This window comes from Neopsephotus bourkii, unplaced genomic scaffold (assembly GCF_033783945.1).
Source record: "Neopsephotus bourkii isolate Nb327-2 ecotype Australia unplaced genomic scaffold, CSIRO-AGI_Nbou_v1 NB_1814, whole genome shotgun sequence".
Classification (NCBI taxonomy): Eukaryota; Metazoa; Chordata; class Aves; order Psittaciformes; family Psittacidae; genus Neopsephotus; species Neopsephotus bourkii.
This window is the reverse complement of record NW_026902287.1, coordinates 257674-277147: the sequence shown is the minus strand read 5'-3', so window position 1 is coordinate 277147 and position 19474 is coordinate 257674. Positions and strand designations below refer to the sequence as shown.

General features: G+C 40.8%; 2 protein-coding genes across 4 annotated transcripts in view; one reads left to right on the top strand and one right to left on the bottom strand.

The window, feature by feature from the left end:
• Positions 1-8196: 8196 nt before the first annotated feature.
• ATG12 (autophagy related 12) lies at positions 8197-12409 on the bottom strand. The gene is made up of 4 exons (XM_061342700.1): positions 12202-12409; positions 11927-12063; positions 10265-10327; positions 8197-9891 (listed from the first exon to the last, which is right to left on the bottom strand). Exons 1-4 carry the CDS (start codon positions 12371-12373, stop codon positions 9832-9834), a joined length of 432 nt encoding a protein of 143 aa, XP_061198684.1. The 5' UTR covers positions 12374-12409; the 3' UTR covers positions 8197-9831.
• A 118-nt stretch (positions 12410-12527) lies between these two features.
• AP3S1 (adaptor related protein complex 3 subunit sigma 1) overlaps positions 12528-19474 on the top strand; it is a 28265-nt gene continuing 21318 nt past the window's right edge. For 2 of the 3 annotated variants that reach the window (XM_061342716.1, XM_061342717.1), the window contains exons 1-3: positions 12528-12726; positions 14861-14952; positions 17158-17269. In XM_061342716.1, coding sequence (XP_061198700.1) covers positions 12658-12726; positions 14861-14952; positions 17158-17269 — 273 coding nt within the window. In that variant the 5' untranslated portion in view covers positions 12528-12657. The remainder of the gene's footprint in view (positions 12727-14860; positions 14953-17157; positions 17270-19474) is intronic. The other variant, XM_061342718.1, reaches the window with a different exon arrangement.

The window sequence follows — 19474 nt, the reverse complement described above, 5'->3', positions numbered from 1 at the left end:
AGGGGCCAGGCGGCGGCGGGCGGGACCGTGGCCAGCCGTGCCCGTCCCCGGGAGTGGGGCCACCGACCCCCGCGGGTGGGGGCACTCTGAGCTGGCTACAGGGGCGCGCCTCTCACCGCCTGCCTCAGCCCCTGTCTCTGCCCTTGCCCCTGCCTTTACCCCTGTTCCTTCTCCTGCCTCTTCCCCTGCTACTGCCCCTGTCCTTGTCCCTGCGTCCTACTCTACCTCCTTCCTGCATCCCCGCCAGTCCCTCCAGCGACCCTGGCAAGACTCGCTTTTAACATCCTGGGTGGGCGGGGAAGCGTTTGGCTCTCTGGTATCCCCGGTGGAAGGAATATGATCTCGCAGCTCTCCCTCTCCCTGCCAGGCCTCTTCGTGTGTGCATCTTCATCCCCTTTCAACAAGGTTTGGGGCTTATGAAGCATGGTCCACCGCTACCTCCATTACTTGTATCACAGAAGAAGAAGCTTTCAGGCAGATAAGCCGAAGCAGAGAAGTATTAATTTGAGTCCAGCCTTACAAAAGTACACTTAGAAGCTTCTATTTAAAAGCAAAACAAACCAAAGTGGTATCAAAGTATCACAGAAAATTGCTGCTGGAGGTTACATAATACAGCCTGCCTGTGGAAAGTGCTGTTCCTTGAAAACTGCGCGCTCTGCAGACAGGCTACTGTGGCCTCTATTACCTAGAAATGTAATGAATGGGACAAAAGGAGTCAGGGGGTTAGAACCAGATGACCTCTAAGGTCCCCCCCAACAATAACCATTATTTGATTCTGTGATTTCTAGTCCAGCTGTTAATAGGATGTTTATTAGTCATGAATTCTGACAGCCGAATTCACCATACATCATAGAATTGTGCTTTAAAAATCCATCTTTTCTTAAAAAAAAAAAAAAGAAAAAAAAAGAGTTCACCTATTTAGGTCTGCTGATGATTGTGGGGATAGCAGTAAGCAGATTGGTTGTATGGGCTGCTGTAGCTCTGAGATCTAAAGGTGCTCACCATAGCGGCAGTTTGCAACTACCTTAAAGACAGTTACAACAAATGATTGCTAGTGTGGCTGCTTTCTCTTCTCTAATCCTGATCTGTGCATGAAGTAGGTGTGAGAAAAAGAGGTGCCATGAATACAATAGCTACAACTTGAAAGGCTGGAGGAACTTCTGGCTTCACTGCAGTTGAGAATACTCTCCCATAGATTTAAGTGGGGCTGGGGTCTAGTACGCTGGAGTGAATTATGAATAAATGCACTGAATAGGTACATTGCCAGGGTCCAGAACCCGTCCTGAAACACAGAAAGCAGAGCCAACATTATTGCCCCTTTTTAAAGAAGTTGTGTTTGTGTGTGCATGTGTGTTAACAGAGAACTGTGATGATTTCAAGCACTTTTTAAGGTCACTTTCTAAGACCATCCCAAGTCTCTGAAACACGACTAGGATACCCCAGCCCTGATAACAGCCATTGTGTGGCTAAAGGAGAAAATATCCCATTATATAATTCTGCAAGAGTTACACTTGCTAGTTCCTGTAATCAGGGTCTCATTACCTTGTTTCTCTGACAAATGAGCTGTTGACCTCTGCTTAATGGTGGCAGGCCTTGGTGTTTATTGGAGGAGATATGTAATCACATTCAGTGCTCCTGAACCTGCAAGATGCTATGACATCTGCAGAAAGACACATAAGTACTTCATACTCCTGTATAAAACACCACGGTCCCTAAAGTGGATATATATTTATCATGCTACAGAAAAAGAGCAAGCCTGTGGCTTCAGGGGAGAAGCATCTAAAGGTCTAAAGATTTTTCCCGTATTTCACATTACACAGCCCATGTGGAAAGCACAGAACCTCAGAGGGTTCACACAGAAAGTGAGTCATTCTTGCATTCCTCATGACTTGAATTTGACCAATAAACCATTCTTGTCGATACCTTGGCAGATAAAACCTTGCCTTGGGAAATGTGAGTTTGGGCTTTAACCACAGAAACTTTGTTTTACGGACAAATGCCAAACCACCCAACTATTATCCAAAAGTCAGGTGTAAGCATTCCAAGCAACCATTGGACATGAAATCTCACTCCAACAGAGACCAGCTGAAGTGCCAGAGCATACATTGGCACCTCACCTCCTACTGGGACGCAGGTAACAAGGTTTTTCTCCTAACCTATTGAGGAAAATTTTCAGTTAAGATTGACAGAATTAATGATCTCTAGTGTTAGACACTTTGCACCATGTATTGAACCTGAATATGTAGTCTGAGTCTGAAGACTTCATGATGCATCTTGTCATTCCAAACAGAAATTGTGGGCTAGTCATATGTGGGATCCAAGATGTTTGAATCCTCAGTCTGTTGTGACAAACAACTATACTGTGTCTCTTTGGTCTGTCAGCCTGGACAGATAATAGCACTTCAACCCATTAATGAGAATTCACCTGTCCCACATGACATCTTTGTCTCTAAATTAGAAAGACATCTGTTTGATAGGTGGACCATTCGGTGGATAAAGAACTGGCTGGATGGCCACACACAAAGAGCTGTGGTCAATGGCTCAGTGTCCAGTTAGGGAACAGTAACGAGTGGTGTCCCTTATGGATCAGTGTTGGGACTGGTCTTGTTCAACACCTTTGTCGCTGACACGGACAGCGGGATTGAGTGCGCCCTCAGCAAGTTTGCTGATGACACCAAGCTGTGTGGTTCGGTTGATACGCTGGAGGGAAGGAATGCCATCCAGAGGGACCTTGACACACTTGTGAGGTGGGCTGATGCCAACCTCATGAAGCTTAACCATGACAAGTGCAAGGTCTTACACCTGGGTCAGAACAATCCCAGACACAGCTACAGGCTGGGCAAAGAAGAGATTCAGAGCATCCCTGCAGAGAAGGACTTGGGGACGCTGATTAATGAGAAAATGAACATGAGCTGGCTTCAGTGTACACTTGCAGCCAGAAAGCCAACCATATCCTGGGCTACATCAAAAGTAGCGTGACCAGCAGGTTGAAGGAGGTGATCCTGCCCCTCTACTCTGCTCTCATGAGACTTCACCTGGGGTATTGTGTGCAGTTCTGGTGTCCTCAACATAAAAGGACATGGATCTGTTGGAACAAGTCCAGAGGAGGGCCACGAGGATGATCAGGGGAGTGGAGCACCTCCTGTATAAAGACAGGCTGAGAAAGTTGGGGGTGTTCAGCCTGGAGAAGTCTGCGTGAAGACCTCATAGCAGCTTTCCAGTACCTGAAGGGGGCCTATAAGGATGCTGGGGAGGGACTCTTCATTAGGGACTGTAGTAATAGGACAAGGGGAAATGGGTTAAAACTTAAACAGAGGAAGCTTAGATTGGATATCAGGAAGTTCTTTACTGTGAGGGTGGTGAGGCACTGGAAGAGGTTGCCCAAGGAAGTTGTGAATGCTCCATCCCTGGCGGGTGTTCAAGGCTGAGTTGGAGAGAGCCTTGGATGACATGGTAGTGTGAGGTGTCCCTGCCCATGGCAGGGGGTTGGAACTTGATGATGTTAAGGTCCTTTCCAGCCCTAACTGTTCTATGATTCCATGAATTTACCTCTCCTCCTCCAGATCCTATGACTTTTACCCTTTTACCAATGGCATTGTCTCTGTTCTCCAAAGTTTCTTTACATCTATAGAGATCACTTTTTAAAGAGAAAATCTGGATCTGCAGCTGTAGTGCAAGTTTTGGGGCTACATGACTCTGAGGAAGCTTAAGAGAAGAGAACGTTTTGTCACATTGATCATAATAGAGACAAAAGGTTAATAATCTGCAGCAAGGAAAGTCACCTTACTGAAACAGAACATTGTGTTGTGTAGTCCCAAAGCATTACAAAAGGGTTACTGACTTTTCCTTTAAGCTTTATATGATTTAACATCTGCATCTTGCATCTGAAAACCAAAGTGCTTCAGTCTACGATGCCTGGAGTTCTGTCCTTTTTATTTCACATGAAGGTCTTTGGACTCCTGGAAGGACACCGATTGCTCAGATACCACCTTTCAGGTTATAATCAGGAGGGAATGTAAGTAAATGTTTGTTGCGGACGTCATTCAGATTGCTATTTGGAAGCAATGCACTGTGAAGCAGCAGTTCCCAGAGACTGATCTGAAAGACCAAGCTAATTGATTAGGGAGCCCTACATCCAAGTGGGATGACTCCTTCTGGGGCTGTGGAACAGCACTGCACTGATATAACCAGGAAAACAAGATTGATCCCTTAGTACACAACAGATTTTGCATGAGAACCTGCTGCTTCCACAGTGGTTCACCAAAAAAGCCCAAGAACAGATCGTATCAAGCATAGATGATGCAGTGAAACATCATCAGACTACAAAATGCAGTATTCAGTGATTGAAACAAGGGCTCCACATACCAAGACATGCCTTATGCTGAAAACACTGAACACTGAACAGCATGTGTACTGCTGAAGTTAAAAAATAAACCACACTGAAGAACTGTGAGGCATTAAACCACACAGCTCAGAACAGACTCTCAGAAAAAATCAGTTTGGTCGACTTTTGGTGGGAGGCTAGTACACTATGCATGTGTTATAAATAAAATATAGACATTTCTTTCTGTGAGAAAAAAAAAAAACCAACTTTAAAATAAACTGGTTTCTTTCAATTTGTGGTATTTATGTGAGAAAGCTTAAGCACTGGGTAGCCTCCTCAGTAGCAGCACTATTTACAGTGTAGTTTTCTGTTTGGAGACCTTTTCTTCTTTGAGGTTTCCTCTTTCAGAGCTGATGAGCTCTTAGTCCATTTTAGTTCCCAAAAGCTGCTAGGTTTATTAGTTCTGTTACCAAACTGAGCTAGAGGAAAACACGTTTTTGCCTGCTTTAACGTCACAGGCTGATTTTTAATATCATATGCTGGTTTTTGCCATTTGAACATGCAACTCAAACATTCTTAACGCTCAAGCCCTCCACACAATTATATTTTGACACTATATTCACTCAGTCCAACTGATACACATATATATATATTTTCATGTGAAATTACTCCACGAGACGATAGCAAAGACACTGAGACTCTGTACTTTTCCCTAAATCTTACTAATATTTGTCAACTACATTTAATAAGCAAAAGTATGAGTGAATTGAGATACACAAGTAGTACTTCCTCACCATCTATAATCTTCTTCCTTAACAAAAAATATTGCAGGCACTTATAGCAAGCATATATGCAATGACGGATGGTAAGCTGGAGAAGCACTTAAAAAAATTCCAAGAATGCTCCTGAAATTTGAAGAGGGACAACATCTTTCTCCCTCAAGCTTAATTCTTAATGTATATACAAGGGATAGAATCTCGCCTCCCTGGCGCAGAGGCCAACTTGCAGAGTAGTTTGTATCCACAATATTTATCTTCTAACCTCACAAACAGGCTGGTAATGTTCAAAGTGCCCACCAGAAATGGTCCCTTGCCAACTCCTAAATTGTGCACAGGCCAAAGTCTGTGCCAGCAACTGTTCTACCAACTAACTGTACAGATGACTGAGCTACAGTGCTGCAGAAAACTTCCAGCGCTACTGAGTCTAGTGACTTAAGATGTAGTGTGACTGGCTTAATGCTAAGCTTTTAACATACTTATTTTGGCCTCTTAAGTCAATGTGATTCCTTTAACCTTTCTTAACTACTTATTTTAGAAGGAAACAATCCCTCATGAGTTTTTGTTTCTCTAGGTATTTTGGCATAAAGCCAAACGTTTTGTGACTGAAATATAGTGAGATGCACTTCACACCTCATGTCATTATGGTTACTGAAGCAAGTGCAAAGCAGGTACAAGAAAAACATAGTGTAGAACTTTGTGATTTTTAGCCTTGGCAGCATATAAAGTATGATGCAAAGCTGAAGTGTGGTCTCTGCAAATGACAACAATCGCATTTAACATGCTTTGTCAGATTCTTCTCTTGACGATCCAATACAAACCAATGCTGAAACACCATTTTTAAAGCACATGGCATTTATGTAAGCTTGCAATAGTCACAATAACCATGAAAACCCCAGTGTTAGAGGCATTTTTCCCTCTTTATTGTCTCATTTGCAAGTATGACAATGTTGTAGTATGATAATGCCTTGAGTAACCTTTGTACAACATCCCTGAAGAGCAATTAAACTTCAGGATAGTTACAACTAGCATAAGCCAAAAGCTTGTGCAACTAAAAGCAGAATTTGATCTGCAAAATGAGCCTGAACAGCAGCAATGGATAAAAAGAACCTGTCTTAGAGTTCAGAAGGAGTTTGCAGAGTGGATGTATGAATTTCCACCCCCACCTGGAATTTACTGTAGATCAGTACATCCAAGATTATGTTGCAGGGATATCTTCTGTTAATAAGTTATTTTAGCAGTAATTCTTCAAAGCTTAAAAGTAAAAATAACATTTGCTCAATATGCACATAGATGACATCATTGTATTTTATAATTTCACTTTTTTCATGTGCTTTTATGACTAGTTCAACCTACAAATTATAAATTTATAATTAATGCTAGTCTTTAATCTGAATAATTAATACAAATAATGTCCCCCAGTTAAGGTTTGAAGCTGGTGACTGTTATCTTGGAAATAGGATAACTGAATTTTGCATAGCACTGTTCTCCAGTATTAGGAAGCTGTGAAGTACTGTCTTTCATAAAAACAGTATAATAGTTTTCATTTCCAATACTTACCTTCAGATATAAATCTTTAAAATTTACTGATTTTATCAATTTGCCAGTTCTGTTAATTAATTACATAAAGTGAATTAAATCACATCATAAATATTGGTATCTCAGCACTGTAGCATATTTGGGTAGAACACAGCACTCTTAAATAACTACACTATTTTAAAATTTTTTGTGCCTGTGCAACTTGCACAGATTTGCCCAAAACGACAGTCCTTACTTTCATAATCTTCTTCCTCCCTCTGTTTAAAATCACTTAAACTATACAGTCAACACTTTTGCTTAAGGCATAGTGAATACAGAGAACATGTTCTCTGTTTATGTTCTGCTTAAGCTTCTGATAGTTCTGATTTACTGGAATTTTCCTTTTAAAGAGGTTAAGTACATACCTTTGAAAGCCTTTAATTTAATCTATTATTTTAGATGCCACAACTGTCACTTTTAAATATATATGAGATTTAACACATCATTTGCAACATTTATCTTTTGCAAATTCTACAAGCATTGTGCTGCTAATAATTTGTTCATCCAACACATTATTTACTTGCCATGTTTGCAGCCAAAACTGTTATTTAAGAATATGAACAAGAAAAAGTTTTTACCACTTAAACCAGTCGCACCTTGACTCCAGATGGAGAGCCCATGGTCCTTAAGGAATTACCAGAGATAAACAAGCACCAACTACCCCCCTGAGGTGAAAAGGTGGAAAACTACAAGGAAAAGCAGCAAAAAGGAGGACTCTTTCTATAAAGAAGGTACTGAAGCTACATGAGGGAATTAGCAGAATTGGAACTGGCAGTCATTAAAAGGAAAAGAACAGAATAAAGACAGCCACTTAGAGCATTCAGGAACAGCAAGAGCTCAATCAGGTGAGCAGTCACTGTACACTGGTAAACTAGGGGCCAAGAAATAATTAGTCGGAGGAGAGTTAAGAGCAGAAAAAATGCTGGAGCAAACAGTAATTAAGTACTGTTCAAGGAACAAGCTGAACCTTAAATAAATTAATAATTCCCTGCTCATTGCAGGGGAGTTGGACTAGATGGCCTTTGAAGGTCCCTTCCAACCCAAACTATTCTATGATTCAAACCTGCGTAAGTTACCAAGTTCAAAAACTCTTCTGGTGAATAAAAGAAATCAAGACCATTACTGTGGGTGTTATGTTGGACTTTGAAGGGTTCAAGACAAATCTCCCCCCCCCCACCTCAACTTCAGAGGATAGAAATTATCTATAGACCCAACATGAAGGACAACCTTCTAACATTTGCTGGTTAAGATACAGTGATCCATATCTCTCCTCCACCTCTAAAACCTTCTAGGTTTTTATTAAAAGACATTAAAAAAATATAAAAAATATCCACAGAACCCCCTTTGCAACTCCCTTAACCCCCAGCAACTTTCTTGCATCATTTTTAACGAGCACAGTTACAGAATATCAGTAGTCTCATTTGTTAAGATCAAATGAGGTGAAAGGCACCAACAGAACATTCTTTAAAGACAGACGGACTAGTAGCTTATCTTAGGTAAACATACTGCCACACAGGAGAACAAACTACTTATATTTGTAAAGCTGGCAAGTGGACATATTACAAAAATGATCTGAAAAAAAATGCAAATACTTTTGTCCTTGTGTACCCTCTAGTGGCTGTGCAAGGTTACACTGGCCTCACTAGTTGAGAATTTCCTCAAAAGGACGGAATCAGAGTGCTTACCTCTACAACAGTTCTCTTAAATAGACAAATCTTCTTAAGATCAGGGCTCTAAACAGCAACAGTATGCATTATTTGAAGATTTAAGTTTACAACAAATTCTGCCTTGTTAGCTTAATCCAATGAATCTGGGTTTTCCACTTAAGAAGTGGTAAAATACATCAAGCAAGTATGCAGAACACGTGCCTGTGTTGCTGTGCCATGTATGCAGGATGCATGCAAACTGCAGCAACACCAGTAAGTTAAGCTGAGTATTAGTTCACCAATAGTCCTCTAAGGAGGGAAACAATCTGGTACACAGGTTGCAGTGACCACGAAAGAGCCACTTACATATGAAACAGCAATGAACAGCTCAAGACTATTGTACAAGGACACTTTAACCTAGAACAGGCCATTTTGCCTGTATGTACTGAAGAAGTGTTTTGTGCCAGGGACCAAAACTGTCCTCCAGCATAAGAACACTCTGCAAGTGAAGAGCTAACATTTGATTTAATTCGGCTTAAAACACAGAAGATTGTACAACATATACAAAATAAATCCACACACAAAAAAAACCCCCATCCTGCCCATCCAAACTCTGCAATGAATAAAGGATTTAGCGAATGTTGTAAAGTGCATTCTATTTTGTTGAAGGAACATGCAGCTGATGAAACAGGAAAATAACAGCAGCCAAAAGGAGAATATATAGATGGTAAGTTTATAGCAACTCCTATCTATTTCTTCATTAACCAAAGCAACAGCTAGCTGCAGCATTCAGATAAAGATACTAGCTGTTAAACACTGCCAGAAGAAGCACCTTGGGAACTGCTGCAATTTTCAGCTTTCAACATACACTATACCATTTGGGCAGGATGAAAAGTATTTCTGACATCTATCATTATGTTGTGCCATATAAACAAGGTACTTATAGTAATGACATGATGAAGGCACAGTGTGAGGTAATCAGATTATATACCAACACCTACATATTAATTATAAGAAAAAAAAAGATAATTCACATTCAAGATGAAGACCTTACAAATAATAGAATCCACATAATGAATGTACAACATGTCAGAAGTAAACTGAATTCCACGCTACATATACAATAAAATCCCTTTTAATAAAAAGGAACTTTTATATTCAGTACAGCATATAGAGTGACAGAGCTGTCTAGTCAGCCCTCCAGACAACTATGAAATAGCTTCCCTTCAGATACAGCAACAGAATTTGGCAGCAAGGAAGCTGGCGCCATCTTATAGATGGCAAATACAATTTTTTTCTGTACCTCAGATGTACATCAAAAAAAAGTTCCATGATCAGATAGCCTAGGTAGGTCTTCTTTTACACTACTCATCTGGATAATTTTTATACATTTAAGCAGAAAAAAAATTAAAATCTTTCTTTCTGTGTATTTACAGGCCAAATTTAAGAAAGTTTCTCCCTTTTCCATTTTTGAAGACAACACCTAAACAATTCTACTGCTTGTCATTCATCCCCATGCCTGACTCTTGCAGTAATGCAGTACAAGCTTGCCATCACTTCCAAAACACTACAAGAAAAAAAAAAGAAATCAAGATAAGGGCTGTTAGATTATTCACGGGCTAGCATATACATGAATCAAAACAAACAAAAAAGCCCCCCCACCAGATAACTGTGTCATAGAATAGTTACTGGTAACAAAGCTCTCCATCATAATGGGAGGCATGACAACATCCTGTACGTGAATGAATACATTTACAGGGATTGTATGAAGTCATGTCTCTCTAAATCATACTTATACACATCTGTCATTATCAACTACATTATATTAAATGTAAGAGACCACCAGCATAGCTAGGCATAGTAACAATTTTCAAGTCCCAGAAGTACACCAGCAAATTCTGCTAAGCACATTTGGAAAGGATGTTTAAGGAGAAAGTCACCTCATAGAGGGTCCCAACTTCTTGGTCTGGAGATGGAGCAAAAGACTGGTTTACATATATGAACTGGAAGAGAAAGAAAACAGAAGATGGAGAGCTCCCATACCTCTCACAGATTACACAGAATAAACATTCTCCTGCCAGAAGTGGGTAAACCTGTCCGCTGTTCACCGTTTATTTTATAATCTTTAGAGTCCACACCAAAATAGCACAAATTAGTATTTTTACTTTGGTGTGGAGGGGCAACATGACTTCCAGGAGCTACCTGTGACTCGCTGTCACAAAGCAAGCGTGCTGATTTCCTTCTGCTGCAAACTGACCCATTAGCCTCCCACACAGCAGCACAAAACGAACCTACTGTTTTGGTCTTTACTCTCATTTCAAGTATGCAAACCATTCCCACTATTCCAAATTTGCTCAGTTAGAACAGCAGTCACAGAAATTACAAAACTTTTTGTTCTATTCTAAAGTCAGCCTTCTCACTTCCTCTGCCAAACGTACATACATGCACACAGTAGTTAGTCCATAATGTCTAAGAGGGCCTTGGAATCTGCAGTGTGAGATAGTGATGTGTAGTACAGTAAGCTCTGCTATTTCCAAAGAGGAGTTATTAAATTCCTAGGGCTTTGTTCCTGAAGTATAGCTGTAAGCTTAAACCACACTGGAAGACTCCATGCTCCTATATTTCTCCCCCCCCCCCCGAGACAATGAGATGGGAGTTAATGAACTAAACTGTTGATAATACCTATGAACACTGTTGATAATGTCTATGAACAATAAATACCTGAACTATTAGTCTTCTTTGAGATACTAAGCCTTGGGGAAAAAAAACCAAACCCTTCAGGATTTCTAGATAAGAGAGATACATAGTGAAACTCTTTATGCCTATGTGCTTAAATCAGAGCCTGCAAACCAAGAACAGGGTGATTTAGTCTACACTTTGGCTACACATTTGACTGTTTTAATGAGTCCAGTTTTAACTTTACATCTTAAGTGAAAGCATTGAAATGCATGTATCCCTGTTAAGCACAAAAATAGTAAAATCATATCTCGGACTCTGTTCCAGCTCTTCCAATTTTATCAGAAGGCCACTTGGGCTGCACATGAAGGAACACATATGCAATATTGGTTATATGCTGCCAAACTGGGAATGTTTCCGAGGTACTCCATTTTAAAGAGAAGTCAATCCTACTAGTAAGAAACTGTTTGAAAAATTTTGAAGAAAACAGACATCAATATTCAGAACACCAACCCCAAACACTTTAGGCTTTTTCCCAAATACTTCTGTATGCCTGACTTCTACAATTACACTGTGCACATGAACCTTTCACTGAAATGCATCATTGCATTTCACACTGCACACAGCTCTGTGTGGCAGCATCAGACAAGAACAGACACTGCAAAAAGCCCACAGGTTGCATGGAGTTGAGCACCTGAGCACATCCAAACTGCACCACGATGGCTCATGTCAAGGCGCACAGCTGTGTGTATTTTGAATAGTTTTCCTGGTGTCCCTACACCAGCTGTATACCGAAAGCCGTGGTCTACAGCCATATAGCATCCCTACAAGGTGAAACAACCCGGCCTCAGGGTGTGCAGAGTTCCCTGCCACGGCTATTCCTGCCCTCCCCGGGATGTGTAGGCCAGGCTACCAGCTGCGCCTACCAGCTGCTCAGAGGCCATTAGCTTGAGGAACTTCTTGATGAAGTCGACGAGGCTTTGGATGGTGCGAGTTCGTTCCACGGCCCACTTCTTGGTCTTCATGATAGGGGTGTCGCCCACGGCCTTCAGCAGGACGTCAACTGTGGGGATGACCAAGCGTCAACACTGCGTCCCCACTGGCCGGAGCCACCCACTCGCCCCCTCCGATTGGCCAGCACACCTGCCCGTCATCCACAGACCCGCCCACCTGCCCCGGTGGTGGCTTCTCGCCCCCTTACTTTTCTTTTTCATGTCTCCAGGGGCCTCCTCGGTGCCCGGCGACCCGGCCGGAGGGGGGACTGCGTCAGCAGCCCCCGCCGCAGCCCCGCAGTCAGGGGCTTCTTCCCCGGCTTCGCTTCTTTCCTCGCTCTGAGGCGAAGCAAGCACCGGCTGCTCCTCCACTTCCGCCATCCTACTCCAGAGGGGAGCAGTCGCTCAGAGGCGGCGGAAGTGACTCTACACGGCGGGAGGGCTTATGGCTGCGCAAGGCGGTTTGTTCCTTGGGGGCCGCTGCCTTCCTGTCAGGTGACGGGGCGGGACGTTGCGCTACGTTGCTCGGCTTTGGGACGTTCAGCTGCTAACGGGTGCAGGCGGCGTGTTGAAGTGCGACCAGCTGCTGCCGCCCCGAGAGTGGGGCGTGAAAGGCGGGCAGGAGAAGGAGCAGGGGCAGCGAGCCCGGCGGCCGCCGCCCCACCATGATCAAAGCCATCCTCATCTTCAACAACCACGGCAAGCCGCGGCTATCCAAGTTCTACCAGCGCTATGTACGGGAGGCCGCGGCCGCGCGGGGCCTGTCACCAGGACTGGGGAAGGGAGATGTGAGGGGCGGTTGTAACCGGGAACCCTTCCGGCCCTGCCCGCCTGCCTGGGGTGAATCGTGGTGACTGCTGCTCCGCGATTCAGGGCTCAAGGCGTGGGGAAATGGGGGTGCTGGGGCCTTGTGAGACCTATCGGTAAGGGAAATGACATTCCAAAAGCTGGTTTTCCAGACACTGTGCTTTTCTCAGGAAATTGCGCTTTGGCACACTGAGGGTGGAGGAAGGGAGTCTCGCTCAGCGGCGTGGAAGCGCCGCGCTGCCGTGATTTTTAGCCTAATCGGCGTCTCTGGTGTAGTGCGGCATGTATCAGTGCTGTGGCAAAGGTGTCAGAAATGCGAAGATGGGTTTTGTGGGATTCACAGGTTAAATAAGCAGAGGCTCTTCCCTTGGAAACTTTCAGAATACTGTGAAAATATAGTTGACATGAAAAATAAATGTGATGGAATAGAAAAGTATATTCTGTTACTGGGGAGAAGGCAAGTAGCAAGACAGGTCTGAAAATGCAGCACAAGGGCTTGATCTGAATGGAAGTGCAGCCACAGAGAGTTGAGACGTGGAAACATTTGATGTCATTAAAGGATAAAAAAAATTGAAGGCAGTGTTTTTATTATGTAGTGTATCTGCTAGCAAATAAACTAAGCTCAGGGCATTAAACCTTGGGCATTAAAATAGAGAAAATGACTGATGCTTCCCCAGATTGTGTAAACAAAATATGCTTTTTCAGTAGTGCTATTGCTGACTTGGTTTTATGGCTACATACTTTCAGTTCTGGCTATTACAGAAGTCATATTTATTGGAAGGGGTGTATCTTCTGCATCTTGGAGCAGAAATGATAACTGTGACACTTCTGTTTGCACAGTCAGGCTTTTAATTGGAGGAGGGTAACTGACAGAGGTTGTTGCTATGGGTGACTGAATTTGATCCCTTTTCTTTAGAAAGGCAATACTGGGAAATACTAATACTTGTTTGTTAACCCGTTTTCTTCTTTGTCCCAGTTCTGGGTTACCAAGCAGATGTCTTTCTGTATTTACTCTTTCTGGTTTAAAAATTAAAATGTTATATTTTAATTTTGATGATAAGCATTGCCCTTTGTCACGGTTTAACTGAGAAGCCCTTAATAAGGGTCAGCATTATGCAGCAGGAACTAAAAATTGGTGTGTTAGCAGCATTGTTCTCAGACTAAAGCCAAAACACAGCCCTGCACCAGCTACTAAGAAGAAAACTATCCCAACCAAAATCATGACAACCTTGTGTGCATTCCCACTCTATTCTTGGTCACTTCCAATACAGAGCTATAGGAACTTACTAGAGAAGCTGATTGGTTTTTGTTGGTTTTTTTTTTTTTTTTTTGTCAGTGTGGAGGTAACCAATAAGTGAAGCACTTTGGAAAGGTATGCAGGACATGCATCAGTGTGAAAGTTAACTTCCGTTGTCATTTTCCATTCAAATGTGTCTACTTTTGTGTCTTTATAAAAATATAGCACATGGAACTAAGAAATTATGTGATCAGGTGATTTCCCTAAAGCTTTGTGGTGCACAGAGACCAGTGCAGTTATCTTGGTTATCTTTTTGTGTGTGGCTTCAGTGAGACAGGTTTATTTATGGACATTTTGAAACTTACACATACTTTAATATTGATTGAACCAGTACTGGAGGCAAATCTTATGTTGGTTTTTTATTTTCCTGCAAGTGGAAGCATCCACTTTCTGCAGTAGTTTCAAAGCATGTCTGAAGTTGCTCAGGATATGGTGGAGATAGGAAAATTTCATAATATTGAAGAAGACTTCCTGTTCACTTGAAGAAACTGGTTTTAGGATTTATTTTTCCTTAGAAGTTTTTTAAAAACAGTAACTTTTTTTCCACAGTTGTTTATCAGTAATGTATTCTTTTGTGACCTGCAAAAATATCAGTTTGTGCTGAAACGATAACAGTGATATGCAGCTTGTAAATTGGCAGATCTGAGGCTTCAGAAATAGTTTGAGGGTGCTATATACTTTGTGTTGTATTTATTAGATGTGCATGGTGTGCATTGTTAATGAATTCATTTTAGCTTGATAGCAAAATGTGTTTTCTTTCATAGAGTGAAGATACACAGCAACAAGTTATCAGAGAAACTTTCCACTTAGTATCAAAACGTGATGAAAATGTCTGTAACTTCCTAGAAGGAGGATTGTAAGTATAAATACCGGCTAGCAGATATAATTACTTCTGGTTGTAATATACTTGTTTGTACAGTTCTAATGTAAATGCCGTATCACTTGAGATATTTTAATACAGAAAGACTAATATGTTGCACATACATATTCTTTACTAACTGAAGCATACATATACATGTATGTATGTATGTATCAATATGAGTGAGGCAGTAAAACTGTTTTTTCTAGAGCAGTAACTGACACAGTGCCGTATCTAGCGCTATAATTGTTTCAGACACAAGATGGAAAAGAAACAGGCAGATGATACCTAACCATTTTCCCTAAATCAAGCTAGGAATTTCTGGTCTCCATTCAGAAACCAAGATTCTTTCATTAGATAGAGTAAGGTAGGAGGAAAGCCACATGTCTTCTGTGTCTGGAAGACACACACAAAATATTCTTTCTTGAATCATCATGTTGGTTTTTCTAATGTGGTTTTGCTTTAGTTGAAGAAATTCTGAAATGGAAGTGTTTTATTTTGAGATATTCGTCATCAAGATTAAATAGTTACAAAACCACTTTCTAGGAAAAGCGGTCACAATTCATAGGGTACGGTCATGGTCTCCAGTCTAAACAGAGATTGTCATAGCCTGTTAAGTACTGTAATTGTGGAAATTTCTGATAACTGAAAGTTAGTATGCTAATGCCTAAATTTAGTGCAGAGTCAGTTAAATGCTTACCTGTACCATATCAGATCAAGACGATTCCTGATTTTTTATATTTATTATTTTTTTAAACTAAAATAGTTCTCTTCCAACTGCGCAAATGTTGATTCTTTCTTTAGGTTCTTGGAGGTGTTTTCAGGCTGGAACATGCTGGCCTGAGTTGTGTAAGTGAAAGACAAGCCATTTGGAGCCTTTTAAAAAAAATCACAGCTGTGCAACAGAAAGAAACTAAGACAGAAGGCACAATTCTGGCTTTACTCCTATTGCTGAATTCCAGAGTTACCATATCAATATATTTTTTCAGTACTTTTTGTTTTTCCAGGACAGGGATCACTTTGTAGTTTGCACTTTATGCAAAGGCCTCAACAGTTTATATATACACTATGTGAACTGAAGTATTTGGAAGAATTGGCTAAATAAAGCACCAATGTGTGCAATTTCTTTCCACTGCCACATTTTTTTGTAATATTTTTGTCTGATACTTCTTAAACATAGTTCTTGCTCTTCAGGGTTCTCCCTCCCATCACCAGAGCATTAATGCAAAACAGTGGGCTAAAGCAAAAGTGACCTAAAAGATTTCTTGTTCTTTTTATTTATTTAAGTATTCTCTCCCTGTGATAAGGGGATGAGACATGGTACTCCAGATGGGTGATTCACTTCTGGTACAGGATTAAGGGAGAATTATTATATACATAGCCACAAGACTCAAGCTACTAAATATTTTCATTTCTCTTTGAGTGAGCCTCCTGTTGCTCAAAGCAAATGTCAGTGGTCTGAAGAAGCACATCTTATGATTTATGTACCTTCTTTGGGAAGGCTATAGCAGAAGAGTGGAAGGAAACACCTGTTCAGACCTCTTACCTTCTTGTTTAGTAACTTGATAATTAGTGAGTCCATAAAAATGTAATTGCTTCTGTGACTTTATCATTGTATCACAAGCTGTTGGTTGTAGTACAATGTTATTTCTCAAGATACCAAACATTTTGTAGCACTCGAGAGTTACGTGTTCTTGGTTATTAAGTGGATCATAAACCTGACCTAAGGCTATTTCTGTAATCCAAATGCCAGTCTGCGTTATAGTTTCCGATTGATGCTCCTCAGAGAAGGGCACTGAAGAATTCATAGACATGTGCTCTGTTAATCTGTAAAGCAGATTAATCCTTGCACGGTGCCTGTTAGTGTGTAATGGTAGTACATTCAATACTTCTTTTTTTTTAAAATTGCATTATCTTTTTGAATTGATTTTAATAAAATGGTGCATATGTTGGTATAATTAATATCCATATGGATAACAATAACTGTGCTTCTGTGATACATGTAATTTGGGCTGTTTGGTACCTAGTATTCTTCCAATGTAATTATATCACAAAATAAAAGTTGTGGTACAGTTGGGTTTGGGAAAGTTCCAGCCAACCATTAACAATAGGCCTCTTATTAACAGGAATAACTGTGAAGATTTGCCCAGCTTATCCTGAGAGGCTAACTAAGCTTTCCTGTTTTTTTTTTTTCCTGTTTAGATTAATAGGTGGATCTGACAACAAACTAATTTACCGACACTATGCCACCTTGTATTTTGTCTTCTGTGTGGATTCTTCAGAAAGTGAGCTTGGCATTTTAGACCTCATACAAGTAAGATATTTTTTCTGCTTTGTTTTTTTTTAGTAAGTGAACTATTAAGTACTTGAGAGCTTCAGTATTTAGCTGTGTTTTTTTCTGTGATACTTGGAAGTGAAGGTCGCTTTCATACTGTAAACACACATGAAATTGTTTGCAATCAGAAAGTATTTTTTGATAGGATGTTTATTTCTGTTTTCTGGACTGTCTTTGAAAAAGTTGTTTCCCAAATTGATGAAAAAGGAAGTAAACAGATTATTTGGAACTGACTGAAAAATCAGCAACTATTTTTTGGTGTAGCTTTTCAATGCCTTGTTCTGCAGGCAAAAAAAATGGTGCAGTTCAGACATTTGCTAGAGAAATTTGGATTATGAGAACCTTGATAGATAAGGTTCTCTCTGTGTCTTTATGTACACACACAGACACATAGACACACAGACATACACATATATATGTATTCACTACAAATATGTAATGGATTAAGACATCCAGAATTTTTTTGGATGAAAAAAATTCCTTGTGGCTTATGAGCTTTGGGTCAGATATACCTTAGAAAATGAGAGGAAATGCTGCCCTAGTCATACATCCTGCACTGAGAGGTGGGCGGGAAGAAGTTAGGAGAAAGAAGTAGAGGTTCTTTCTGAGTCTCAATAAGAATTAAAATGACTTAGTAAGTTAGCTGTTTAGTAAAACAGAATTAAGGATAGGAATGTAGACAGTAAATCTTACAGCCCTTGCTGTATCCCATATCCATGCAGCATCAATGGTGAAAACCCAGGTGGAATTCCTCACAGTGTGCTATGCAGAGTGTATCCTCTCCATGGAGAGAAGCTCTCCCTTTATTGGACCTTTGAGCTGTTATGTAACTTCCTCGCAAGAAAACAACTCTTTACCTCAAGGGAGTTCTCATGACAACTTCCTGCTGCAGTTTGAGGTACAGACAAGGTCATACAAGCGGTGCAGTCACTGGTACCAAGCAGGAGCTTCCTGCAGGGTCCTCTGTTACAGTGAGCTGACTGAGTTTATCTTGCAGCCAAGGAGTTTGTGCAGCACAGCAGAGGCCTGTGCCTACTCAGTTTAAGTGTTAACATGGATCACTAACTCCTAACAGTCTCTTGGTCAGGATCAGTGCATTCCACTCTTTGACGCAGCTATAGTTCACCTTTCCCAAAGACATAACTTAAAGATCATGTTAATCAGGTACAGGCTTCTCAAGCCTATTGGAGCAGACGTGTCCTGTTTAAGATAACAGACTCCTTCAATACGATGTCTTCTGCAAGGCTCCCAATACGGAAGGTGTGATTTAAACTGTTAAATATGTCTGTATCAACTCAGCAACAAAATTAGGCCTGGTAATACAAACACCTCTGTCAAGAGAACTCTGACTATACCAGTGAATTTTCCAAGTTCAAATTTGCACATAAACAATTTCACTGGTGATTTTTAGTGTAGTCAGATGCTGCAAAAAATAGTTTCACAGCATGATGTGATGTATATCATTACATAAAAAGGGTCTTGGGTGTATTTGTATGGTTCACTTACTACTAAGCCTTTCAGAACCTTGCACATCAAGGTTATTAGTTTATTACATAAGTAAAATCTGTGGTATCCTGAAAAATGGGCCTGTACCTATTGATTATTTCACTGAAGAAAGCACTGTGAGTCTTAAAGGCATCACAGTTCCCTGCAGACCTTTCTTGGATCTGTATAGCTTCTCATGGTCACCTGTTAGTGTTGAAAGCTGCTCTTCAGTATTTAGTGCCCTTCTGGACAGTAGATCCAGATCGTCTTTCTGACTCTCTGATGGGTAGCAGGGAAGGAAGCTCTCTTTTTTAGATCCTTGTATCACCTTTGGTAATAGAAGCATTCTGCAGTATCTGAGCAATGCATGTTACTGAGTTGGTATACAATTAAGTACACAATGGCCTTAACTGTTCTTAGTAGTTTCTTATACGGGGTTCCTTAGCTGCTTTTTGCGTAGCGTGTCTTCTTGCTTGGAAGTGCTAAAACATTTATGAAATGAGAAAAGAAGCATGTTAATATTTCATGTAACTTAGGGATGTTTTTCAGATAAAATGGACATTATAAATATATTTAATGAGATAATAAGGATAGGAAAGACTATCTAGATCAATCAGTCTGAGCTGTTATATTTTGCAGGGCCCCTATGCAAGTTTAATTAAGATTTTATTCATTATGGTATATTAAAAAAGTGACATC

Coding starts and splice junctions, on each gene's coding strand:
- ATG12 (XM_061342700.1), bottom strand. CDS start 12,373: ATGGCGGAAGTGGAGGAGCAGCCGGTGCTTGCTTCGCCTCAGAGCGAG. Junction 10,328..11,926: donor TAATGGCCTCTGAGCAGCTG/GTAGGCGCAGCT, acceptor TTTCTCTTCCAG/TTCATATATGTAAACCAGTC. Junction 9,892..10,264: donor AAGTTGGGACCCTCTATGAG/GTGACTTTCTCC, acceptor TTTTTCTTGTAG/TGTTTTGGAAGTGATGGCAA.